This window comes from Neofelis nebulosa, chromosome 8, assembly GCF_028018385.1.
Source record: "Neofelis nebulosa isolate mNeoNeb1 chromosome 8, mNeoNeb1.pri, whole genome shotgun sequence".
Taxonomy (NCBI): Eukaryota; Metazoa; Chordata; class Mammalia; order Carnivora; family Felidae; genus Neofelis; species Neofelis nebulosa.
In genome coordinates this window covers 9,487,404-9,513,186 of record NC_080789.1, presented here as the reverse complement: position 1 = coordinate 9,513,186, position 25,783 = coordinate 9,487,404, and the positions used below count along the sequence as shown (strand labels likewise).

The 25,783-nt window shown below is 52.6% G+C and overlaps 1 protein-coding gene and 4 non-coding genes across 7 annotated transcripts; all 5 read right to left on the bottom strand.

Moving 5' to 3' along the window:
* Positions 1–4,879: 4,879 nt before the first annotated feature.
* Positions 4,880–15,523, bottom strand: RPL3 (ribosomal protein L3). Of its 3 annotated transcripts, none has more exons than XM_058741249.1 (10): positions 15,502–15,523; positions 10,219–10,411; positions 9,536–9,704; positions 8,835–8,970; positions 7,524–7,710; positions 6,806–6,966; positions 6,265–6,366; positions 5,696–5,791; positions 5,181–5,300; positions 4,880–4,980 (listed from the first exon to the last, which is right to left on the bottom strand). In XM_058741249.1, the coding sequence occupies exons 1-10, from the start codon at positions 15,502–15,504 to the stop codon at positions 4,936–4,938; spliced, it is 1,212 nt and encodes a 403-aa protein (XP_058597232.1). In that variant the 5' UTR covers positions 15,505–15,523; the 3' UTR covers positions 4,880–4,935. The 3 variants fall into 3 exon arrangements, with proteins under 3 accessions (XP_058597232.1, XP_058597231.1, XP_058597233.1); XM_058741248.1 differs by lacking the exon at positions 15,502–15,523 and adding an exon at positions 11,372–11,506; XM_058741250.1 differs by lacking the exon at positions 15,502–15,523 and adding an exon at positions 11,368–11,439.
* LOC131484202 (small nucleolar RNA U83B) lies at positions 5,909–6,002 on the bottom strand. The gene has a single exon (XR_009248103.1). It is a non-coding gene; the product is annotated as a small nucleolar RNA U83B (small nucleolar RNA).
* Positions 7,382–7,474, bottom strand: LOC131484203 (small nucleolar RNA U83B). The gene has a single exon (XR_009248104.1). It is a non-coding gene; the product is annotated as a small nucleolar RNA U83B (small nucleolar RNA).
* LOC131484207 (small nucleolar RNA U82P) lies at positions 8,971–9,025 on the bottom strand. Its single transcript, XR_009248107.1, has one exon. It is a non-coding gene; the product is annotated as a small nucleolar RNA U82P (small nucleolar RNA).
* LOC131484185 (small nucleolar RNA SNORD43) lies at positions 10,816–10,879 on the bottom strand. Its single transcript, XR_009248088.1, has one exon. It is a non-coding gene; the product is annotated as a small nucleolar RNA SNORD43 (small nucleolar RNA).
* Positions 15,524–25,783: the final 10,260 nt, after the last annotated feature.

Sequence of the window (25,783 nt, the reverse complement as noted above, 5' to 3'; positions counted from 1 at the left end):
TCACGGCCCCCGGCCGTCGTGGAGATGTGTGGTTGTGTCGGTGTGGAGGGGTGTCCGTGGTTCAAACGGGGGTGACGATAGACCTCCCGTCGAGGGGAGGTTTTTGAGCGGCACGGGGCACATCCCTGACCGGCCCAGCGCCGGTGCCTGGGGAGTCTTCAGACGGTGACCGTGGCCTGGGTCCCTGTGTTGTGCCCCAGGCTCTGAGGAAGGGCCTGCCACGGGAAGGGTGGTGCGTGCTGGGAGCCATCAGGGACGAGGTGGTGGCCAGCGAGGATGGGGAAGTGGCGAGCGGGCTATCTTTAGCATCTCCTCTCAGAGCCCTTTTCCTCTGCCTGCTGCGGGGGCTCAGGAGGCAGCGAGCGGGGACGGCCACTTCTCCATAGTCCTATGAAGCCTGGTAGCCTGGAGGCCAGCCGTGGGGCCAGGACCCCACCTGTCTGCAGCGGCCCTGTGGGCGGCATCCCCCCCCCCTCGCCACGCCCCGCGCCCATCTGTCCCGGCCCGTGGTGTGAGTCTGTGAGGGGCAGGGGACAGAGGGACGTTGGTGCTGTGGGCGCTGCTGGGAAACGCTGTCCCTCCCCTTCCTCACCAGCAGCCCCCAGGCACCTACATGGCGAGGGCAGCGCGGTGCAGGGGTTAGCGCTTACCTTCTGGAGCCTGGATTTGAATCCCTGCTCAGCACTCCAGAGAGTCCCACGCGAGGGGCCGCTAGGCAGCTTGCGTTTTCTCGTTGCGAAAACAGGGGTGGTAACAGGGGCGCCAGCTCCCGACCCATGGGGCTGTCGTGACCGCTCAGGGAGACAGCGGAGGAGATGCCCCCCAGAGCTGTGACCTCCAAGGACTCTCTGAGTCTCTCTGCGACCCCCATTTTCCCATCTGTCAAATGGGACTAATGGTTGTAAGGGTCAGAGTAACTCCGAAAGGGTCTAGCACAAGCCTTAGCACACACAGTAGGTGCTTCACAAATGAGTACTATACTCCTCCTTCTCCTTCTAAGCCACGATGCTTTTGCAGGCCCCTCGTAGCAGAGGGTCGGGGCGAAGAGATGCCAGGCCTCAAATCCCAGCCCTCCCAGTTATCCGCCGTGTCCCCTTGGGCAAGCTGCTCATTCTCTCTGAGCCTCAGTTTCTCCTCTGCAAGTTTCTCCACCACTTGGCTGGGTGAAGTGGTGCTCCTGGAGACTGAGTCTATACGCATAAAGTACTGAGGACAGTGCCTGAGAGGAGGTGAGGTATTCAGGCTATTACCACCTGCCCACCAGGCAGTGCCCCCTGGAGGCAAAGCCAGCGTGAGCGCGGCTCCTCGCGAGCCAGGGGCTGCTGGGCCTGGACCCTGGGCAGCGCTGTGCGGGCGGGTCGAGGGGGCCGACGGATGAGCTATGGTAAGGATTCTGCATTGTAACAGTTCTGATCTGCTACGAGGCCCTGGAAGGTTCCTGGGGGCCGCCTCCCTCGCTGTCACTTTCCGGCCTCCCCCGGAGTTTGAGTCAGGCCCCTCTCCTCCCGGCAGTCCAGCCCCAGCCCGGGCTTCTGAGCCTGCTGCTGAAAGGGCAGGGGAGAGCCACCTGGTTTCCTGGGAGCAGGCCGGGAGTCTGGCCCCAGGGAGGGGACGTGATGCTGGAGAGGTTGGCAAGCCTCGAGTACCAGCCTATGCGGCGCGACACCGCACAGAGGGCGGGCGGGGACTCTCAGACAAGTAGCTGCGCGCTGAGAGCAGATGGGGGGAGGGCGAGGCACAGGGCTGGGGCCCCCGGGGCTGGAGTCGGGAGGGCCAGCGGGCCAGGCAGCGCAGCAGCCCTTGCTGGCAAGGCCGTCCGTGGGGATCTGGGGAGGCGGCGGAATACTTTGGGGGTGAGCCCAGGAGGTGCAGCCAACAACTCACCCCTCCACCCCCCAAGGCCATCCCCAGGTGAGCTCAGTGAAGTCACTAGCTCTGTCGTGCCTTTTAAGGCAATGGTGGCTCTGGCCACCTCCCTGTTCCCACTTGCTCAGAAATTCCCAGCAGGTATTTTTTTTTTTTTTTTTTCAGTTGGAATGGAATGAGACTCCTTGTTCTGTCACCACAGGATTCCAGCGAGGCCTGAGGGTTCTGGTGACAGGAAACGCACAGCGACAGGCACTCAGGAGCACCCTCAGTGACATGCAGGCAGACTGCGGGAGACAAAGACAGCTGTCCCACCCACCACAGGCTCACACAAGTGCCAGGAGACCAGTGCTGGGGCACCCGACACGCAAGCACGGGCGGGTCCCCGGACGCAGGGAACGTTTACTGAGCACCTACTATTATGCCAGGCCCTGGCCAGGTAGGCAGCGGGGATCCAGTCCCACCTTCACGGACCTGCCTCCCTCCGGAGTTCAGATTTGAGCATGGAAGCCTCGCCCACCTCAGGGACTTTGCATCTGCTGTGCTGTCGGGGGTGTTGTGTCCGTGGAGCTCGCTCAGGCTGGCTCCTTCGCGCCCTGTCTCAGAGCGTCCTCCCCACACCCGTGTAGCCCAGGGGCCTGTTTTATTTCTTCGCGGGCATTCATCACTCCTAAAACTGTCTTGTTTACTTGTGTCTACCGCCTGCACACCCACCAGATCAGCTTGAGCAGGGACTTTCAGTTCCCCACTGCTCCCCCAGCGCCTGGAGATTCTCTGGATTGGAGTGAAGCTGACCCCACACACGTGTGGCCGGCCCTTCCCGCTGCCCCCTGCCCCAGAGACCCTTATTATTCACCCTAAAAGCCCCAGCTGTTCCGTGCACCCACTGGGACACTCTTTGCCATTTGGTCCCCCTAACAACCGCTGAGATCGTGAGTCACCAGCAGATGAGGTGGGGGCTTGGAACTGCTTTGGGATGTGCTCAAGGTCACTCACTGGCCAGGGCCAGGACAGGAACAAAGAGAATGGGGACACGAGGGTATGGTCAACAGCCAAGGGCTCACTCAGCCCCTGTTGAGTAAGCCTGCCCCCGCAAAGGGCTTTCTGTGCCCGTGTCATGTGTGTGGGGACACAGAAGGATGAGACAGCATGTCACCTGGAGATGTATGCAAGGTGCTGGATGCTTGTGCGCATGTCCTCGGGCTAGGCGCACACAGGATACTTTTCTGCCCTTAGGAGCTGAGCCTTTGTTCTCTGGACCCACATCCGGTCATCCTGGCCATTCCGAGTGGGCAGAGCCCTGAGGACAGGGGAACAAGGCCCAGCCAGGACATCTCAGACCGGCAAAACCTTCCCTACCTGGGCTGGGTGGGCAGCCGGGCCCCAGGGCTGGCCTAAGGGTGGTGGGGAGGCCCGAAGGCTACAAGGCCAAGGGAAAGAGGGGGTGGTCCTGCCCAGCTCACCATCCTCTCCAGAACCTGACTGGGTTGGGAGATTGACTCTGCCCAAGGGGACTAGTGGCCTTGGACCAGGTCCTCACCCCTTCCGGCTGTGGGCTTGACTCCCAAGACTGGGGCACCCTGGTCAGGAAGCCCTGGTAGGGAGAGGCGACACTGTCTTGGGACGAGCCCTGGGGCCCTCCTGCAGGGCCTCAAGGGGCCGGTCCAGCAGGGTGCTGCCCACTGCCCCCCCTGGCGGTTCTGGCCAGAAGCGCAGCTCCAGAACCAGGATCCTGAGGACCCACGGCCGGCGGTGCTCCGGCAGCTGTCTCCAATCAGCCAGCGGCTTCGAGGCCATGCCCCTGGGGTTCACAAGGGGCTCCAGAGTTGCCAGGCAGAGGACATGACGGGAGGGCCCTGTGCTTAGAGCTCTTCTCAGCCTCATCCACTATGCGGGCATCATGCTAACTGGGAACCAGAGGGACAACTTGGGCCCCCTCTAATTTACCTGGCCCTGCACCACACACATGCCATCAGTCTGTCCTGGGCCAGCACTACCCATTCTTAGGAGGTGCCAGAAGCCAGGGGGGACAGCCTGCTAGTTGCTAAACAGCTGGACAAGGACCACCCAAAGCTGCTCCAGCCACAGTGTCGGCCCTCAGCTGGAGTCAGGAGGCCAACAGCCCAAGGTTGTGTGGGGACCAGCACAACGGACAGGCCTCAAGGGGGGCGGGGGGTGACACCTCCCCAGGACACACCCCTGGGCTGCCAGCTGTGCCAGAACTCACAGGCTTGAAGTCACGGGGGTCAGAAATCAGAGATTAGAGCAGCCACACCACTGCCCACCGCTGTGGGGATCCCAAGGCTGGAGGACAGGTAACACAGGGTAGGGGCTGAACCATCCTAGGCCAATGAAGGGTCCCAACGGCTTCCCAGCCGGGCAGAATTTCACCTCTGCATGCCCACATCCTCAACCTTGGAAAACAAAGCTGGGGGAGCAACTAACCAGAACCTTCCTCAGGGTACATTCCCATGTTCTACCAGTTTCAGTGTGGGGTACCCACCCCCCGCAGTGTCAAAACCCGGCTGGTTAGAAAAGAACCTCAACAAGCCCCAACTGGAATCCAATCCCATGTATCCCATGTGGATTAGTTAACTAAATTACTTATTCTTACACTCAAAGCCAGCCAGGGTTGGCCCTGCCATGCCCACCAGAACTCCAAAGCCAACGGGGAACACGAAATCCTCACTGCCTCCCTCCCCGTGCGGTGTTACCACCCAAGCTGTGCAAACACAATCACCCTCTACAGCAGAGCCTCACCGGGTGACAGGACACATTTGCACAAAGCCTGCCGCCCCAGGCCAGTTTCAACAATTCAGGGGCAGACCTGGGCTCCGCTTCCAGCTCCCATCAAGCCCCACCTGCTCCAGGCAGGGGGCCAGATAAAATGGTAGGGCAAAAAACATGACATTTTGCTAAGGAGCCAAGGGCAACAACTCTCAGAAAGCACAAGAACCCTCCTGTGGCCACAGTGGAGCGGCCAGACTGGGAAGCAAAACCGGAGGCAGGGGGGTCACTGGAAAACTAGTTTTATTGAGATCCCACCAGCTGCGCAATCTGCTCCTGACGTTAAGCTCCTTCTTCCTTTGCAATTCGGTCTTTCTTAAGTGGTCCCTGTGGAGAGGCGCAGGGGGCAAGGTTAGACGGGGAGGAAAGAAGCTGGGCACGAATACCCCCACGTATGGAACCAGAGATCCTGCACTGGCACAAGCTCAGGACCCCCAGGAGCCAGTGCAGCTGGGCAGGCTGACGGGAGACATCCCCGGGGAACCATCCCAGCCCCAGCCAGAGGGCAGCAGGGTCCAGGTGCTCACCATGAACGCTTTCTTCTCCTCCACGGTCTGGAATCGGCCATGGCCAAACTTGGAGGTGGTGTCGATGAATTTAAGGTCAATCTTCTCCAGGGCCCGCCGCTTGGTCTGCACCAGCAAGGACTGTGGGCCAAGAGGGAAAGGTCAGTTACAGTTCACAGGCCCCTCATCTGCGAGGGCAGAGGATCACCAGTCTCAATCACAGCCCCTCCAGAGCCAAGAGGAACCCCCTTCCCACACCACCTCTACTGTAGCTGGTCTTACCCAAGGATCTCCCCCTGGACGCCAGAGCGATGTAGGAAACACATGAAAACAGAAGCAGACAGCTGGGCCAGGCCAGACTGAAATTCCTCCTCCCAGAACTTCAAAGCTCATGTTCAAGGGAAGGCCAAGCCCTGACCCCCCATTTCTTTCAACTCCCCTCAACGAAGTGTGGCCCTGTGTCCCCTATCGACTCCTCCACTGGAGGCCCAAGCCCCGCCTACACCCTGACCACCAGGAAGGGCCTCCAGCCTCACCTTGCGAAGAGTGAGCACTCGCTTCTTGGTTCCCACCACACAGCCTTTCAGCATGACAAAGTCATTGGTCACTTCACCATAGTGGACAAAGCCACCCTGGAAAGAGCAAGGCCATCAGATCAGGACAGAGCAAGCGTAAGGCTAGAGACTGATCAGACAACACACAGGACTCCTTCAGATTCAGGTGCTCCCCTGCCACCTGCCGACCACAGGGCTGTTCTCAGAAGGAAGGCAGCAAGGAACGTTTCCGCAGTTGGACTCGGGCGCTGTGCCCAGCGCTCATTCCAGAGCCTCATCACTGAACAGCTGGGTCTGAGATCCCACTTCTCACCAGCCAGCCCCAACCAGGGCACTGAAGACGTGCCATTTACAAGAACAGACGGCTGGATACAGTCTGTAGGAGACCAGTTAACAGACTGAAAACACAGCCTCGGTGAGTCAGCCAGGACACAAGAGCACCAGGGTCCCACCCCACAGGTGAGGTCTGGCGCAGATTCACAAAGAATGAGAAGGAAATCCCCGCCGGAGCCAGGACTTGAGGCTTTGTGAAAACAGTTCTCCTTACTCACCAGAGGGTTGATGCTCTTGTCAGACAAATCATAATCAGTGGAAGCATTGTTCTTGATCAGCTTGCCATCCTTGATGAGGTAGCCCTGGCCAATCTTGTAGATCTACATAAGGGATGGACCGGAGAAACTTAAAAGGAGAGACAGGCTCCAGGAAAGCAGCTATCGCCTCAGTCCTAGTGATGGGGCACCCCAGGCTAGGAGCAGAAAGAAAGGCCGGCTGGGCCTAAAGATACCGCCACGTGTTGGAGACAGTGGCCCCCGCAAAACCTCAAAGGCAAAGGAAAGGCCACACGTGGCTCTCATCTTTGGTCACCCGAAGGGTCAGCTGCACCAGAACCACCTTCGATGGCACCTTGTAAACCACTGATGTCCACGAGCCAAAACCGTGCCCCATCAGACAAGGGGAGCAACTCCAATCCAAGTGCAGTCCGGAAGCTCCCGCACAACGGAGCAGTGCTAACAGGAAGTGGAAACTGCACTAACACTGGGCTCGTCTCTCCCCAGGTTTAAAGTCTCCATACGAACCCCCCTGGCACCTCACCTTCTTGTTGATCTCAGTGCGGTGATGGTAGCCTTTCTGCCCAGCCCGAGCCACAGAAAAGGCCACTCGGGCAGGATGCCAGGCCCCAATACAGGCCACCTTGCGCAGCCCTCGGTGGGTTTTGCGGGGTAGCTTCTTCGTGTGCCAGCGGCTGGTGACCCCTAGAACAGACACAAGCTTGTTACCGGGGTGTCGAGAACGCCTGCCATTGGCCCTTTCCCACTGAGTGCCCAATTTGAGTTCACTCGAGTATGGACAGTCAACACCCACATGGACTAGGTGAGTGAGGGACAGGAAGGCTGAACATGCACGTGACCCTCTAAGCCCTCTTATTCGCTCCAGTGGATCACCTGCCAAGACGTAAACCTGTTCTCAACTCAAGAGGCCTCGGAGAACCGGCCGTGCACTAGAATGGGAACACGTGCACCTCACGGCATTCACCAAGTTCTACACTGTCGGAGGCTGACCCAATTTCCGAGTCCCCTCCGCCTTCTGCAGTGAGCTCCAAATGTAAGGGTTCAGATGTATGGCCAGATCGCCCCCAGTCCTCCTAGCTCCCTGCCACTTGACCACAGGGCTATTCCCAGAGACAGGCAGGGAGGAAAGTTTCTGCCATCTTACTCGTGGGATGTGCCCAGCACTCCTTCCAGAGCCTCATCGCCAAAGATCTGGACCTGAAACCGCATCTAACCACCACTCGGGCCACTGCAAAGCTCACCTTTGTAGCCTTTGCCCTTGGTGACGCCGATGACATCGATCATCTCGTCCTGCCCAAACACCTGATTCACAGGCACCTGCTGCTCCAGCCTCTCACGGGCCCAGTCCAGCTTCTCGGCCACCGTGCCTCCGTTCACCTGGATCTCCATGAGGTGGGCCTTCTTCTGGCGTAGAGGGAGCAGGCGCATCTAGGAGGGAATCGATACGGCTCAGACACCTGAGCTTCAAGCTCTCCTCCAGTGGCAGAACAGTTTGGCAACCTTGAACCGCATGTTTCTCCACTGGCAAAAATGAAAAGGCTCCTTCCTGTATTAAAATCCCTACTGGGTACCGTTCCCCTTTTCAATTCTGATGCCGGAGTTCACCATCAGGATGGACTGATCCTTAATACACATGGGCCACACCAACACAAGCAGACCTAACCAGATCCTGGGACCAACTAGCCCTACGTTCCTGATCATCATGCTTTCTGGTTGCTTCCTTGGGCGTACTGCCCCTTGTTTACCCTGGCCATCTATCTTGGCTCTACTGACCGTCAACAAGCCACTCACATTGTGGGAGAGTGGAAACAGCACCTCAGTCAAGAGAGAAGCTGCAAAGTTTACGGAAAAAAAAGAATTCAAACCTAAAGCGTTTCATTAAGAGCGGCCCAGTGCTGTCCTATGGAACTCTCTTCAGTAACGGACACACGCTACAAATCTAAGCCAATATGGTCATCTTAACCATACTGAAACTGAACAATTTAACAATCGGGGGTGTATACCCAGGATAATAACTCAAGCAAACTGCAGAGGACGTAGTCATTCTACAGCCAAAGGGTCACGGCAAGTCAGACTTGAAGCGCAAACAGCCAGTGACCTACTACTATTTTCAATTAAGCATTTCACAATGTCAAAGAATCACTAGTTTCTTCCACCACTTTTCCTAAAATGGGACACGGTTTCCCAAATAAAAAGCCTGGAGACACAGCGCCCTCTGTTGGCGACAGAAAAGCCAACCCTTAGGCCTGGAGGAACTGGGCTGCCTTCTCAGGTTTAGACTGCCTGGCCTCGGAAATCCAGGGCAGGTGCCGCACCGTGTTGCTGCACCACTTCAAGTGATCCCCCAGGCTGCTCGCTGGCCCATCCATCCAGACATGTTTAAGGAACTGGAACCAATCTTACCATCCCTCCAAAATCCCTACACGGTCCGTCTGAGGTGAGAAATCAACTCAGAAGAGAACTAGGGGGGGCTCGGTTCAAGTAGGACTCCGTCTCCCTAGACAGGAAGCGCTGGCGCAGTCCCCCTCTTGTGCGTCCTGCCGAGTGCTCACCTGAGTGTGGGCGATGACGCGGATGACCTGGCAGTACTTCTTCATGCTGCTGAAGTCCTTCTCTAGTTGCTTCTTGCCATCATCATCCTGCCACTTCTTGCAGTACTTGGTGAAGGCCTTCTTCTTGGACTTATGCCTTCAGGAGCAGAGCAGAGTTGGGGAGGGGGCGGGGCGCAGGCCTTCATCACTCCTCCAAGGGGTGAGCGGAAGGCACACTGGCACCACATAGGGACGGGGCTCATTGCCGGCTTCTAAGGAGCCTTTTCCACCGGCAAGCGGAGCCTGGATGGAGCTCATCGGGCAGAGCCGAGCGGAGCTGAGCAGAGGTCCAGAAAGTTAACACAAGGCACAAACATTCAAATACTCACTAATTCTTGCTCCGACTTAGCCATTATTAACCCGACCACGCTCCCAGACGGAGGACTGGGGGAGTTAGGCACTATCTCAGTTTCTAGCCCTACTCTCCACACTTCCCAGCAACCAAAAGAACACGAGAACTACTGAGTTCTCAGTCAACACCCACTAAGCTGAACGGGAAGGTCTAGAGGTGCTGCTCAAGGTCTGTCCCCAGGAACCGTTCTGCTCAGGACACCAACTAAACCGGACGCCAGAGCAGTTCTAGTTCCTCCCCTGCTAGAGAGAAAACCCGCACAGGGCCCCTGACCCACAGAGCGCATAGCCTCCTCGTCCCTGTCCCTCACCAGTTCTTATAGAAGCGCCTTTTGCACTCATCACTGATGTGCTCAGCGAAGATGGTCTTAAAGGTACGAAGGCCTCGAGGGGTTTCCACGTAGCCCACGACGCCCACAACCACCATGGGCGGGGTCTCCACAATGGTCACAGCCTCCACGACCTCCTTCTTGTTCACCTCTGTGGAAGAGAGAGGGCGGTCAGACCGGAGGGGGACAGCCAGAGTCGCCGAGGGATTATGATGCTGCGTCTGCAAGTGCCCACTTCAATTAAAGAAGGCAACGTGCTTGAGGTAACCAGGAAGTTTGCAGAAGTGGGGTCCTTATCGGCAACCTGGACTCCCAGGGGCCAACTTCCTGCATGCGTTTTGTGTTTTTAACTCAAAAAAGTATCAGGACTCTAAGGCAGTGCGATTTTTCTTCACAACCAGGGACACGGGCAGTATTCAGGCTTTTAGAGTTAAGGCTCATAGGGACGCTCTCCCAAACTGGCATACTCCTATGCTGTGGTTTTAAAACTTACTCACGTTAAAGTTCCCGGACTTCAACACATCCCTCCACCTACAGCAATGCCAGCCATCTACACCCTGAAACACCGATCCCACAGAAAGGGTCTGCCCCAACTCCAGTCCGTTCCCATCCTCGGCTCCTAACCACCACCCCCCACCAGCTCCGAGGATGCAGCCTGTACTTACTGGATCCTGGCCTGTCGACCTCCCGCACGATGTGAGTCATGCCGGCCTTGTAGCCCAAGAAGGCGGTGAGGTGGACGGGCTTTGAAGAGTCATCCTTGGGGAAGCTCTTCACCTTCCCACGGTGTCGGCTGCTGCGTTTCCGAGGCAAGAAGCCCAGGGACCCATGCCTGGGAGCGGAGAACTTCCTGTGAGACTAGGAAGAAACAATCCACGTTAGCACTCTGGCTCATCTAAGTAGCTCACTTCCGACACCCAGCGTGCCTCAGTTGAACGCTGAGTCCACACCAGCAACCCCATGAATAAACATGCTAATGTGCGGGGCTGGGTTCACTTGCTTAGAGGGCCACACATCCTAAACGAGTTCTATCTTTGCCTCGAAACCTCATTTTGTAACCCAAGCAAACGTACTTTCTTCTCTTAACAGGACAAAGACACACAAGGTGGGGGGGGGGGGTCATTAAAATCACTTCACAGGTGGCTTTATGGTCAAGTCAGCAACAGTTTGACCACGAAGAGACTTCTGGGACAAGCGGCTGGCACTACAGGTTCCCCAGGCCGGACTGATAACACGTAGAGGCCACCAGCACCCGACAGAGCCAAATCAGAACATGACAATCAGCACAGAGTCTCTGTCCGCCCGTCAATAAGTTCATCATCTGTGGTTCCTCGGAACTCCAGAGGCCTTACGGTTGTACGAACCGTCCCACCCATTTCAGCCCGAGGCCTCGGCACCCCTACCCCAGGCTCCCCTCCCGCGCGCTACTTGGATTTCTGCACCTCCCAGGTTAGCACGAGTAGTGCCTGGCGACCCCATTCAAGAGCCTCCTGGCCTACGTGCTCAGCCTCTAAACCGGATTAACACTAAATCGGGAAGGGCGAGATCCGGAAAATTATCTGGCACTTGAGAATTTTCGGGCTCGGGGCCTCCAAACCGGAGCCAGGCCCAAGGGCTTTCGCCAGCCGCCTGGCGGGCCCCAGGTCAAGCACAGGCCTCGGGTCTTTCCAGGAATAGGCCTGGTTGGGGATGTCGCCGAGTCCCCCATGCTCGTCGAGCAGGCCCCCGGCGCCCGCCGAGTTGGGATGGCGGCGATGCGCCGCGGATGGAGTCGTGCCGCCGCGCCAACAAAGAGGGGAGCGCCATGATAACACATACCATCCCGCCGCCGAATGCTGCCGGTAGAGGTCGGGGCTCTGCCGGCGAGCCATTTATAAAGCCCCGCCTGGCTCCGCCCCTTCCGGCGTGCGAGCGCGCGCCCGCGGCGGACGCCGGGTCGTGGGGCGGGTACGGGGCGCCCTTTCCACGCACGCTCGTCCTCGCCCAGAGTTCGTTCTGAGCGGGACGTCCGTTTCGGGGGCGGGGATTAGAGACTATACGGCGAGCGACTGGGTTCAAACTTAGCGAAGCGCCAGGGAAACGTTGGCAGAGAATTGGGCGCAACGACCGTTCAGCGCTAGGTAGCTGCCAAGTTGGATGACACACGCCGTTACGCTGAAGCTAAATGGCCGCGTCTGGTTTTTTGGGTTTTTTTTTTCATGTGAAATGCCGTCCCCTCCAGGATTGAATAACCCAGCTGTGGGTTTCAGCGCCAAAGCGCCTTCACACGTGACATCCCCTTTCCGTCCCCCACGGCGGATCCGCGGTGTTGGCCGTTTGGCGGGCAACCGACTTGGGACGCGTTGCCCCGCTCCCACCCGTTCAGAGTTGGAGAGAAAAGACCGAAAACCGGGCTGCCTGACTCCCAACCCAGAGCTGCTTCCGCGACACCAACTTGCCTTTACTGCTTTCTGATTTCGGACACCCGTCCCTCAAGCCCCGTCTGGGCCATGACTCCGGGTGTCCAGGTGCTGTGGCCCGCGCTCGCTTCTGATGGTCAGTGAGGCGACAAAACCGCCTCACGACCTGCGGTCACGGGTCCAGCTGCCCAACCTCCCTGACTCGCCCTTCCAGCCTCAGGAGCCCTTGCTGATCTCCGCCTGCCTCCCCCCACCCACGGTGACCCACGAGCTTCCTAATTGCTCCCCCTGCTTCCAGGCTTGCCTCTCGAAATCTTTTTAAGAATCACATGTTATCTTGTTACTTCCCGTGGCTCCCTGTTGTTTCCTGGGGATTAAGCATTAACTCCCGAGGCTGCCCCCCCAAGGCCTGATACACCCTTTTTGCTGGGGGAGGACACACACACACTGTCTCCCATACGTCACCTTGCACCTCCATCCCACCCGGTCCTGTTACTTGATTCCGGACCTGGCCATTGCACGCTCACAACCATTGGTTAAAAAACCATTTCATCACACCATCCCTTGGAGGGTCGGGGGTGGGGGCGGCGCCGATTTCCCTCACTGGAAATAAGATTTCCCTTCTGGGAAATCTTTGGGGCCAGATGCGTTTCCAAACTCAGCATTTTTCATGTTTTAAATAAATCATGCAATATGGTGCACATACTTATGTAATCCTCCCCAAACTCTTTAATGAGACACGTTAATTCTGTAAAAATAGAGATACAGATATAGATACCTTCTTATGGAGTGGGATAAATATAAACGGCTTCACATCGGTTCAAGGCTGACTTTGCTGCCTAAAAAATTCGTCGGTTTGGTTTTTGCTATCCAGTGGCTTCTGTTTTTAATTTCAGAATTGCAAACGAAAGACTATGACCCATATTGTCTGTCCCCTCCTATAGAGCAAACAAAGTTTCAGGCCAAGAGGAAATAATTTGACAAAAGTCACACAATCAATGAAGGACAGGGCTCAAGTCTGACTCCAGCTTCGGTTTTCACAGCATCAGACTTGGTGTCCAGTAACCCCCTCACTGGAAAGAGCTCTGGGCCCCCAAATCATTCACTCAATAAGAAATATTTACTGGGGGCACCTGGGTGGCTCAGTCGGCTAAGTGTCTGACTTTGGCTCAGGTCATGATCTCAAGGCTCGTGAGTTCAAGCCCCGCCTTGGGCTCTGTGCTGACAGCTCAGAGCCTGGAACCTGCCTTGGATTCTGTGACTCCTTCTCTCTCTGCCCCTCCCCTGCTCATGCTCTGCCTCTCTCAAAAATAAACATTTTTGAAAAGTTAAAATGGCGAAGAGAGTTTAAAAAGGTTTGACAATGTCACTAAAGGTCCTAGACAAACTATTCTCCCTAAAAGGAATTCCTTCCTTACCATCAAGGGAGAAAAGAGAGCATCAAGAGACTTCTGTCATTCCATTTGTGCATACAGCTCACTGGGTTATTGTCTTGGGCCTCAGGTTCCCCATCTATCAAATGAGGGATTCGTTCATTCATCTAACAAATGTGTGCTGTGCTAAGCCTGCTCTGCCTAGCCTTGTGCTCAGCTCTGCAACATAGAAATCAAGCAGACATGAAGCACCTGCCCTGGGAGAAACCAGTTTGCCGACATCATAACTGCACCAGAGGCCTGTGCAAAATATGATTGGAATACAAGAGAGGACTGGTGAATCCCTCCCCCCTCCCCCCAGGTCGTGGGCTTCTGCTGAAGTGATGTTATTTGAATTGGGCCGCAAAGGATTTTTATTTGTCAGGCCAAAAGGCAGCTGTCCAGGCAGAGGGAACAATGTGTACAAAAGTACAGAGAATAAAAGATCTGCTCACGGACTGCTTGTGGTTTGATATGGTCCAGAAAGTAGGGGACAGTGGCAGGAGACAAGCTTAGGAAGACAGAGTTCAAATCCCAGCCTAGAATCTAAGGACACTTCATCCTGAGGGCAGCGGGATGCGCTAAAAGTGTTAAAGTACCCGTCAAGGTGGGTGGCCTGGGTGACGTGACCAGTGTGACCTGTAAGGTAAACATAAAGGAGCCAAATCAGGAGATAGTTAGGATGGACAAGATCTGGAAACGATTGGCATGAGTCATTGGAGGTGGGATGAAGTAAGGAAGACACGAGGGCAAGGATCACGGTATCCATTACGGAATATTGGGTAAATACGACTTTTACAAGGGCAAGATTTGTAGGTGTGAGATTCTTTTATAGGGTTAAGCGTATCCTTTCTCCTTCCAAGAACGTGTCTGAGGTTACATACCAGAACGTGTGCAACTCAATAAGAAAAAGGTAAGCAAATGAGGGAAGGGAAAGAAAATGAAGCCAGAAAGGGATCACACGCAAAACACGCATCATAGAACTCTGTGTTTGTGCCGGAGTCGTCCTTCCATTTGGTTCCGAGCCTCTGTGCGGCCACATAAAAAAGAGAAATATGATTAGGAGCACATTTCACAATATCCACATGATGAAAACAAACTGGTAAGTAGAAGGAGTCCTCTGTGCCTAAAATAAGGCTTGAAAGAAATTTCTCTGGGGAGACAGAGAAATGTTTGGCTGAAGGGCCAGCATGGGATGTAGTCGGTAATGCCCCGAGCGTCCTCCCACAGTGAACTCACAGTGGCTATGTACACACAGCGCAGACCAATGAATTCAAGGTAACACACCAGTACGATCCGTATGAGCGCTTTACGAGAGGCCGGAACAAAGGGGTTGGGTTACCTGATCCCACATTGCTAGTTTCCTCCAAAGATACAATCCAGAGCCTGGCGGGGCACCCGGCTCGCTCAGTGGATAGAGCATGAGACTCTTGATCTCAGGGTTGTGAGTCTGAACCCCACATGGGGTGTGACGCCTACTTAAAACAACAACAACAACAAACCCAAGCGCATCTGGGTGGCTCAGTTGGTTGAGCATCTGACTCTTGATTTCGGCTCAGGTCGTGATCTCACATTTCATGGGTTCAAGCCCCACGTCGGGCTCTGTGCTGGCAGTGCGGAACCTGCTTGGGATTCTCTCTCTCTCTCTCTCTCTCTCTCTCTCTCTCTCCTTTTCTATCTACCCCCCCTCCCAAGCAGGCTCTAAACAAACAAACAAATAAATAAATAAAATCCAGAGTCTGAAAAGAAATGGATGATGTTATTTACAAATGGCCCTCCATTGCTACTGTTTTTTAAAATGGAACTTCTTGGGGCGCCTGGGTGGCGCAGTCGGTTAAGCGTCCGACTTCAGCCAGGTCACGATCTCGCGGTCCGTGAGTTCGAGCCCCGCGTCAGGCTCTGGGCTGAGGGCTCGGAGCCTGGAGCCTGTTTCCGCTTCTGTGTCTCCCTCTCTCTCTGCCCCTCCCCCGTTCATGCTCTGTCTCTCTCTGTCCCAAAAATAAATAAAAAACGTTGAAAAAAAAAAATTTTAAAATGGAACTTCTGATAAGCAGCAGAGAAAGGTCTCAGGCTTTGCTCAAATACCTAACGGGCAGATGTTCTGTATGGCCAGGTAAAGCTCTAGGTGTGGACTAACCATAGTGGCAGGTCAGGAGGACCTAAGCAGGAGCCAAACAGGGATCACATGATGTTTCAACGTCCATCTCTCTCACCGGACCAGAAGTTTCCTGTAGGCAGAGACCATATCCTGTTCCCACGTTCTCAGCACCCAGTACAGGGCCTCGCACAGAGGTCTGGGCCACATCTGTCAGATGAGGGCATGAACACAGGGAACCAAACTAGAACGTCACAGTTTTACTTTCAAAGGCTCCCTCCCTTGTCCCCTTGAAACAATAATGCCCCCTCTTTGACATGAGCTCACACCCCGATCGTTTGTGCTGTCACTGATTGTTGCAAAACCACCAGGCCCAGATGAGAGGGTATTTGAGCCAGAGGGTCAGTTAATGTGAGCTTGTGGCATGAGCACCGCTCGATGTCCCCGAGGCAGGAGCCTGGGCACAGAGGCTCTGGGCCATGGAGGCCCCACGTCCCCGCTCCTCCACCACCGGCTGTCAGGATGATACCCCACAGAACGGGAGCCGGCTGGCCATGGGGGCGTGGCATTTCCTGCCCCTTCCCCTGTGTGGTGCAGGCCTGGTGAAGTTCTATGCCCCCCTGCTGGGGCTGCAGGTGACCGTAGCAAACATGGCCTCCCACTGCCTCTCAGCCCATCTACTGGGCCTCTGTGTCCTGTGCTACAGTAGCCGGCAGGTGGGCCGGGGGAGAGGCCAGGAAGCTGTGCATAAAGTTGCCACTGCCTATCCAACGGGCCTTGTGGCAGCCACTGACCATGGCCTGGGGCTGGGGCCCCCAGCAGCTCACCATCCTGATGCACGGAGCCTACCACCACATCCCATGGCTCTTGTGACACTTCAAGTGGGAGTCCAGCCTGGTCCTACTCTCCATGGCCCAGCAGGCCTCCTACAGCCCGGCCAGCCTCCACCAAGAGAATGACAAGGCCTTGGAGCCACCGCTACGAGCCGTGCTGCCGCAGGTGGCCATGTCCCTGGTGGCCATGTCCCTGCTGGTCTGCTGCCTAGACAGGCTGTGGGTGGCCGTGGGGCGGGTAGGCTGGGCCATGCTGGGCCCAACCTCTAGGGTGGGCCAGGCTGTGCTGGGCAGAGTCCAAAGACCTGGATGAGGTCACTGCCATCCTTCCAGCCATCCCCATCCCTGGCCCTGACCCAGCCGCCCGGAGCAGGCTCCCACTGGCCTCCATCAGCCTGTGCCTCGTATTTGGGGACAAGGACGCCAGTGGGCGAGAAAGGGGCCGTGGCTTTGGGGCCACCGAGGTGCCCGTTATCACCAGGTTCCAGAACAGCAGGACAAGCAAGATGGCCTCCAGGTGTTCAGGCTGGGGGACCTGGTCTCAGCTCTATCACCACTGTGTGTCTCTGGGGAGGCTCCTTTACCTTTCTTAGCCTCAGTTTCCTTTTTTGTAAAAATTAGACGATAGGCCTCTAGGGAGAGCGGATATGTACAATTGGGCCATTTGTAAATTGTAGAGTGTTCTTCCTTCTTTAATGACCCTACCAGAATGTATAAGACCTCCTTGGAGACAACTTACATATTCTATCAAAGGATATAAAAAGAAGACCGTGATAAATGGAGTGATGTAGTCAGCTCATGGATCGACGGACCTAATGTCTTAAAAAATGTCAGTTTGTCTCCAAATTAATCCATACAGTCATTGGGATTCCAACCAAAATCCCAAGGGATTGTGGCAGGGGCTACTCAGAAACAGATTCTAAGATGTATATAGATCATCAAAGTCCTGGGCGTGCCTGGGTGACTCAGTTGTTTAAGCATCTGACTTTGGCTCAGGTCATGATCTTGCGGTCCATGGGTTCGAGCCCCACGTCCGGCTCTGTGCTGACGGCTCAGAGTCAGGAGCCTGCTTCGGATTCTGTGTCTCCTTCTCTCCCTGGTCTCCCCAGCTCGTGCTCTGTCTTTTGTGCTCTCAGAAATAAATAAACATAAAGAAAAGAAAATCGAGGTCCTTGAAAATTTAGGGCTTTTTGAAAAAATGAAGCCAAGATGGGGATTTACTTGACCAAATATTAAGACATATAACCAAAGCACAACAGTAAAAACAATGTGGTAGTGACACAGGCACAGAAAAACAGGCAGATGAATGGAATGGAATGTAGAACCCTAGACATAGGCTGGGTACACACGGAAACTCGATACATGAAAAAAGTGACATCCCAAACCAGTATGAAAGCATGGATTATGTAGCAGAAGGGGTTGGAGAAATTGGTTCACGACAGGAAAAAATAAATACATATGGACCTTGTAGTGGATTGAAGGTGTCTCTCAGAAGATATGTCCACCTGTCAATGCGGCCTCATTTAGGAAAAAGTCCTTTGCAAAGGATTCTTTGAATCAAGGATCTTGAGATTAGATCATCCTAGATCAGGATGGGCCCTAAACCCAATGACTAGTATCTTTTTTTTTCAAGTTTATTTATTTTGAGAGAGGCAGAGACAGCACAATCTGGCGGGGCGGGGGCGAGGGAGAGAGAGAATCCCAAGCAGGCTCCGCACTGCCAGAACAGAGCCCGAGGCAGGGCTCAAACTCACGAAACTGTGAGATCATGACCTGAGCCGAAACCAAGAGTTGGACACTTAACCGCCTGAGCCACCCGGATGCCCCTGATGGGTATCTTTATAAGAAAAACTAAGGGAAGGAGAAACACAGAGGGGAGGGCCATGCGAAGAGAGACACAGATTAGCCAAGAAATGTCAAGGATTGCCAGCAGCCACCAGAAGCGTGAAACAGCTTCTCCTTCAGAGCCTCCAAAAGGAGCCCACCCTGCCAGCATCCTGATTTCAGTCTTTTCCAGAACGGCGAGAGAGTAAATGTCTGTTGTTTTCGGCCACCAAGCTTTCGGTAACTTGCTACAGCCGGCCACAAGAAACGAATACAGACCCTCACTTTGCGTCTCAGCTCTATATGTAAGGTCCAAAAAAATTTGAGGCACTGTACCAATGCAGATGGGTTTTATTTACGTTATTACAGTGATTTGTATGTGCCCAATGCATTTCTTAGCCTTTGGGAAATAGCTGCCCTTCACTGAGGGCAGAAGAATCTTTTATTTCATTCAGTCAGTCAACCCTTTGAGGAAAGCACTCTTCAATCAGCTCCATTTTAGAGCTAAGGAAACCATCCCGGAAGAACTTAGTAACTTCCTGGGGTGCCTGGGTGGCTCAGTCGGTTAAGCATCCGACTTCGGCTCAGGTCATGATCTCCTTGTTCATGGGTTCGAGCCCCACGTCGGGCTCTGTGCGGACAGCTCGGAGCCTGGAGGCTGCTTCGGATTCTGGGTCTCCCTCTCTCTCTGCCCCTCCCCCACTCATGCTCTGTCTTTCTCTAAAATAAACAAACATTAAAAAAAGATTTGCCGGTGCAGCCACTCTGGAAAACAGTATGGAGGTTCCTCAAAAAATTAAAGATAGAACTACCCTACGACCCAGCAATTGAACTAGTAGGCATTTATCCAAGGGACTCAGATGTGCTGTTTCAAAGGGACACGTTCACCCCCAAGTTTATAGCAGCACTATCAACAATAGCCAAAGTATGGAAAGAGCTCAAATGTCCATCGATGGATGAATGGATAAAGAAGATGTGGGATATATATACAATGGAGTATTACTCGACAACCAAAAAGAATGAAATCTTGCCATTTGCAACTACGTGGATGGAACTGGAGGGTATTACGCTAAGTGAAATTAGTCAGCCAGAGAAAGACAAAAGTCATATGACTTCACTCATACGAGGACTTTAAGAGACAAAACAGATGCACATAAAGGAAGGGAAGCAAAAATAATCTAAAAACAGGGAGGGGGGCCAAACAGAAGAGACTCCTAAATATGGAGAACAAACTGAGGGTTCCGGGAGGGATCGTGGGAGGCGGGAGGGGCTCAATGGGGAAGGAGCACTAAGGAATCTACTCCTGAAATCATTGTTGCACTATACGCTAACACTTTGGATGTCAATTAAAAAAAAAAAAAAATTAAAAAAAAAATTGACCTATTAAAAAAAAAAGAATTCAGTAACTTCCTGAGGTCACACAGCAGAATTCGCACCTTCAACCGCTGGCCTTCACATCCCTGTTCAGAATGAGCTCTTTCCAGGGTTTCTGTGGCCCCTCCTTCACTGCCACCACTAGCATGGAGGCATCAGGAAGACAGGCTCTACTGAGTTCCCTGCTGTGTCCCCAGGCCAAGAGGGTATATATATATATATGAATACGATATGTGTGTGTATATGTACATATGTGTGTATATACATAGATATACGTGTGTGTGTATACGTATCTATTCATATATACGTATATATGCATATATGATCCTATGAATGACATCAGATGCCAGTGTCCCCTTTTAGACTTCTGCCTGTGCTATTCCCGCTTGTTTGCTGTTTACAGAGCCTGCTTGCCTCCCAACCCTCAATGTTAAATCCAGGCAACTGTCCCCTCCTGCCTGGATTACTGCACCGGCCTCCAGGAGCATCCTTTTTGTCCTCCCCTTGCTCCTAAAATCCATCCTCCGCCCTGCAGGCGGCGGGGTAAGATCTCACGCTGTGAATCAGATCAAGTTATTCCACTGATTAAGATCCTCCACTTGGGGGCGCCTGGGTGGCTCAGTCGGTTGAGCGTCCGACTTCGGCTCAGGTCATGATCCCACGGTCCGTGAGTTCGAGCCCCGCGTGGGGCTCTGTGCTGACAGCCCGGAGCCTGGAGCCTGCTTCGGATTCTGTGTCTCCCTCTCTCTCTGGCCCTCCCCCGTTCATGCTCTGACTCTCTCTGTCTCAAAAATAAATAAAAAGAAGAAGAAGAAGAGGAGGAGGAGGAAGAAAAAAGACCCTCCACTGGCTTCCCATAGTATGAGGCCGGGGGCTGGGTCCCGGCGCATCCCTGAGTCCCCCCCGGGGGGAGGGGCCCCATCCAGACCCCGCCCCCCATTCCACCTGCCGCCCTCCCTGCAGCAGAGCCTTTGAACCTGCTGCTCTCCCCGCCCCGAACACGGGCTGACTTCCACTCACTCTTGTTAAACCATAAATGTTAAGAGATGATAAAATCGCGACTCTTGTGCAGGTATAAAACGAACATATATCAAAGATTTTATTTAGTGCATTAATTAATGAGAGAACTAGACAGATGCCACAGCTGGTTCAAAGGAAAAGATGCGGAACCACACATTCATATGGAGTAAAGAAATGTCGAAATGAATTTACAAACAGATGTAAAATTGACTTTCTCCCGGGGGGGGGGGGGAGGGTGTCCTTCCACTGGACCGGATTTATTTGCATACCTATAGATAAGGGTTATTTTCGTAGCTGCACTTTATCTACAATCCACAGAGCCATAAAACAGTTTCACAGCAAAGAACCTTTTAAACTACATCAAACTAGATAATCCCCCGAAGCTTTGAGCATGTCAGCAAAAAAAAAAAAAAAAAAAAGGACAGCCAGCGATTTCGTTTGCTTATTCCAAAATAAATTTTTGGAATTAAGTTTTTCTTCCACTCTTCAGATTGTACCTTATACATTACTTCTTGGGAAGCCTCCTCCAATCACCTGATGGTACAATCTGGTCTCCCTCCCCTCCTCAGACCTTATTCCCCATGGTGGATTTTATTTATTTGTTTGTTTGTTTGTTTGTTTGTTTGTTTAGTAAGCTTTAGGCCCAGCCTGGGGCTTGAACTCAAAACCTGGAGACCAAGCGTCATGCGCTCTACCAGCTGAGCCAGCCAGGTGACCCCCTCTTTGCAGATTTTAAATGGTCACTGTCAGCTGCTTTAAAGAGGGTGCCTCTCTGTCTCGCACAGCACCGAGCACATAGGCAGGTTTCGTAAATACTTTTGGATGAATGTGCGGTGAGCCTGTTAGTTTGGGGGATTTGTAAATATCATCAGTGGAGCCTCAGGTTTGGACCTCCTGGGTCCCTCTAACCAAAATGTCTTTCTCTTCCCTGGGGGAACATGAAGGTGAGAAGCCCCTCCCCCCAGAACCCCCAGCATTTTCCTCGTTTGACCGGCTGACCTAATAGCCACCCGAGTCTTTGTTTCCTCGGGTGTAAAGTAGAAAGAATCACATCTGAATCAAGGGGTCATTCATTCATTCATTCAGTGAATCCATTCATTCATTCATTCATTCATTCAGTGAATACGTAGGATTGATTGCCTGTTACACACCAGATTCTGTTAGTCGATGTACAAGGAACAAATTTAGAATCTCTAAAAGTAAGAAAGAGAATTTTATTCCAGCCCCAGTTAGGACAGCTGCCTGGGAAACACGGTCTTCAGAGGGAAGAACGTGTTTCAGAGAATGAACAGGGTTATGTACTTTTTTTTACATCTTGTAAAAGCTCAAAAGATTATAGGTTAGCAGATAGGTGGGAATCACAAGTTTTATCAGAAAGGAATGCAGGGGGTGGGAGCATTGATAGATATCTCAAATGGGGTGCCTGGGTGGCTCAGTCGGTTAAGCGTTTGACTCTTGATAATAGCTCAGGTCGTGATTTCGAGGTCGTGAGATCGAGCCCCACATTGGGCTTTACGCTGCATGTGGAGCCTGCTCAGGATTCTCTCTCTCTCTCTCTCTCTCTCTCTCCCTCTCTCTCTGCCCCTCACCCGCTCATGCTCTCTCTCTCTCTCTCTCTCTCTGAAAATGAATAAATAAACTTTTTTTTTTTTTTTTAAAGGACAAGATGGTTTTCCTTCAGGCACTCATTCACAAAGCAGCTGCACAATACATGTGTGGCGGGCCATAAATCAGGCTTCTGGTTTGAACAAAGTTTATATACAGTCATGCTGACTTAGAAGTAAATCTTTTTTTTAAATTTAATTAGTCTTTCTCTGACTAATTTCACTTAGCATAATACCCTCCCGTTCCATCCACATAGTTGCAAATGGTAGAAGGAAATCTAAAGTGGCTTCCCTCGTGTCTCAGGACTTTAGAGAGCTTTTCTGTCATCAGTTATACTCATGACATATAATTCGTTGTATAATTATAATATCCATTCTCTCAATCTTCAGAATCCCTTACACCAGGACTTCTCAACCTTTAATATGCAAACCAATCACCAGGCTTGTTAGAATGTGGGTCTGATTCATGAAGACTAGGTCTGCTGCTGCTCTTTGGGGCACCCTTTAAATAGCAAGGCTCGGGGCACCTGGTGGCTCAGTCGCTCAAGCGCCCGACTTCGGCTCAGGTCATGATCTCACGGTTCATGAGTTCAAGCCCCGTGTCGGGCTCTGTGCTGACGGCTCGGAGCCTGGAGCCTGCTTCGGATTCTGTGTCTCCCTCTCTCTCTCTGTCCTTTCCCCGCTCATACTGTCTCTCTCCACCTCTCAAAAAATGAAGAAATGCTAAAAAAAAAATCTTTTTAAACCAATTAGATCTCCAAAGGTACTCAGTTGAATTTTTGTTTTATAACGCAACAAATTGCAATTTCTGGGAGCGAAACCCGGGCATGAGGCATTTGGAAAAGTTCTCCAGATGATTCTAAAATGTAGCCAAGATTGAGAACCACAGGATTGAAGAATTCCACGTGAGGGTCGAGTTGGTAGGTTTCAACAGTCGCCCAGCCAACCAATCTCTTCCAGATTGGTGATGTGTGCCCAGTTCTGCCCTGGGGGTGGGGGATTTGGGGGTGAACCCATCTGGTGTCCATTCAAGGTACCTGGAGAGGTGGGAGAGGGTTGACGGTGGAAGAGGAGGTGAGGCACGTCTTCTAGAAGGAGGCAGCTCTCCTCAGAGGTGAGAAGGTTTCTGTGGCCTGCCCTATAGGCTCCTGGGCTGGGTGATTTCTGCCGGGTAGGCTTCTCAGGACCTAGGGTTACCCTGGTGTGCTTCTTGGGCACAGAATCCCCTGAAAAACAATAAATGCACATCAGTCACGATGTGCTGGCAGGGCAGAGTCTTCTTGGGATTCTCCCTCACCCTCTTTCTCTCTGCCCCTTCGCCGCTCGCCTGCGCTTTCTCTCTCTATCTCAAAATAAATGAATAAACTTTAAAAAAAAAAAGACTATAAAGGTCATTTTTAAATATGGGAGAAAAATCCCTGTGACCTATGGATGCCGAAAGTCTTAAATAAGGCCCCAGAAACACAAATAATGAAGGGGAGGAAATGATTGTATTAGGCTGTGTCAAAAGTAAGGTTTGCTTTTCAGGGAAGGACATTGTAAACAACCCTCACAGAGTACACACTAGGTGCCTGGCACTGTTCTGTGTGTTTCCTAATGTTACGCCTCTTAACCCAATCATTCTTGGTGCCGTGCGTATCCGCACGTCAGTACATGGAGAACCAGAGCCGTAGAAAGAGGTACACTTGAAAGTGGTGAGAACAGATTCAAGCTCCCGGAGGCAGGGACCAAAGTGCGGGCGCTCAACCCGGGGTCCGCAAAGGCTTTCTGGAAGGGACCAGAGAGTACACGTTTTGGCTTCGTCAACCATGCAGTCGCAAGGATCCAAAGTGCGCTCCGGTGGCATTAGGGTTACGTTAAGCTAAAGACACCTGAACAAACATCAGCCGCAAGAAACTTCTTTGCTGCCTCATGCACAACTTCCTGAAAGATACAGCCACACAAATTCCCGGTCTGAGTGATTCACAGCCGGAATGGAGACTAACCATCGTAACCTGAATAGTTGCTTCAACAAACTTTATCTGAAACTGTCACACCTTCTATCTAGAGCCGTGGGCAGCGGCATCAGGTGGGGAACATGGTAGAAACACAGATGCCCAGGCCCCACCTGTCATCACCCTGAGCCTCTACGTTCTTTTTGAGCTTGCCCTGGGAGGCTGATGCACACCACACATGGGAACCTCTGCTTGTAGGGAAAGAAAATAATCGTGCCTCCTTCCATCTACGCTTCTAGGTTCTCAGCTGGGGCTCTGTAATAAGTGACAAATTAACAAGAGAAAAGCAAACCGAATTGTGTTAACACTCTACATCTCCTGTATACATGGGGAAAACCCAGGGATGGGTAGCTCAAAGAGGCGATTAAAACTCGGGCTTATCTGGCATCTTCAACAAAGAATAAACACATGTGTAGAGAATGACAGGGCAAAGGAAACTGTGTTAGGCTTCCAAGGGTGGCAAATGGTGGGAGAGGGAATATATGGCGGGGGGGGGGGGATTAATGGAATGTGGTTTGTTTTCAGATTCCCCTGGAATGTGGTTTATCTTCAGATTCCTCTGGTGCTGCCATTGGGCTCATAGCAGTCCAGAGCGGTCTCCAGTAAAGGAAAAGTTAAACCCTAGAAAGGAAGAGGGGGAAGAGAGCTCTTCCTGCGTTTGCTACTTTTTAATTGCCTTCAGCTCAAAATAATTCTTATGTCAAAGAGGCATATTTTGGGGTATCATATTCTAGTTTCCTTCAATGATATTTCTGTACAGTGAAATAGTTTGCAGTCTGTTAGCCAGAATTAGGTAGCTCTATATAGAGTGACATGAAAAGACTTTCAAGACACATTGTCAAGGGAAAAAAGCAAGTCATGGGAACAACACAAATGCTATAATCCTACTTATTTAAAAATGAGATACATGTCCACGCATGCTAAGTGAGTAAATTCATAGACAGCCAACCACAAGGTGGCTTAAACCATGGATACTTTTGAGGAGCGCGGTGGGCCTAAGGGGTGGGTGTGAAGGCAGCTTTCCCAGATGGTCCCGTATAGCCTGCTGTGTGCTTCACGAGAATGTACTCATTGTTAATTACTTGCGCAATTTTTAAAAATAAAAATCAAAGAGAACTTCTGAGAAGAAACAAAACAGGAATCATCTGGACTTTTTCAAAATATAGATACCGCCCTGGGGCCTGCTGAATCAGAAGCTGGGGCAGGGGAGGCACAGCCATGTGGTAAAAGAACTCCAGGTAATTCTGACGGCCACACCCCCCTTAAGCACCACTCAACTAGGGAAAGTTGGGGCAAATGACTTAAACTGAAAATCCAAGTAATTATAAAAGTCTTTTCTGTGCACCAGAAAGCTCTGTGGGGACATCACACAGCTCTGATTGGGAGGCGCTGAGCAAATCCCTTCCCATCTCTGGGTCTGAGTCCCTTCTTTTGGAAAATGAGAGGGTTGCACCAGAATCTCTTTACTGGATGGTCCCAGGCCCCTTCCACTTAGGTGGAATTCTAAGTGGGTTGTGTTTCTAATCCAACCAACCAAGACCTAACTGTTATGTTGCTAAAAAAAAAACAAACCACCAGATAACTGTCCCGCTACTGAATACAGAATAAAAGTAGAAAATCACCCCTTCGTCGTCCCTAATTGAGTCAGGCAAGCATCTCCAAGAGATGTTAAAAG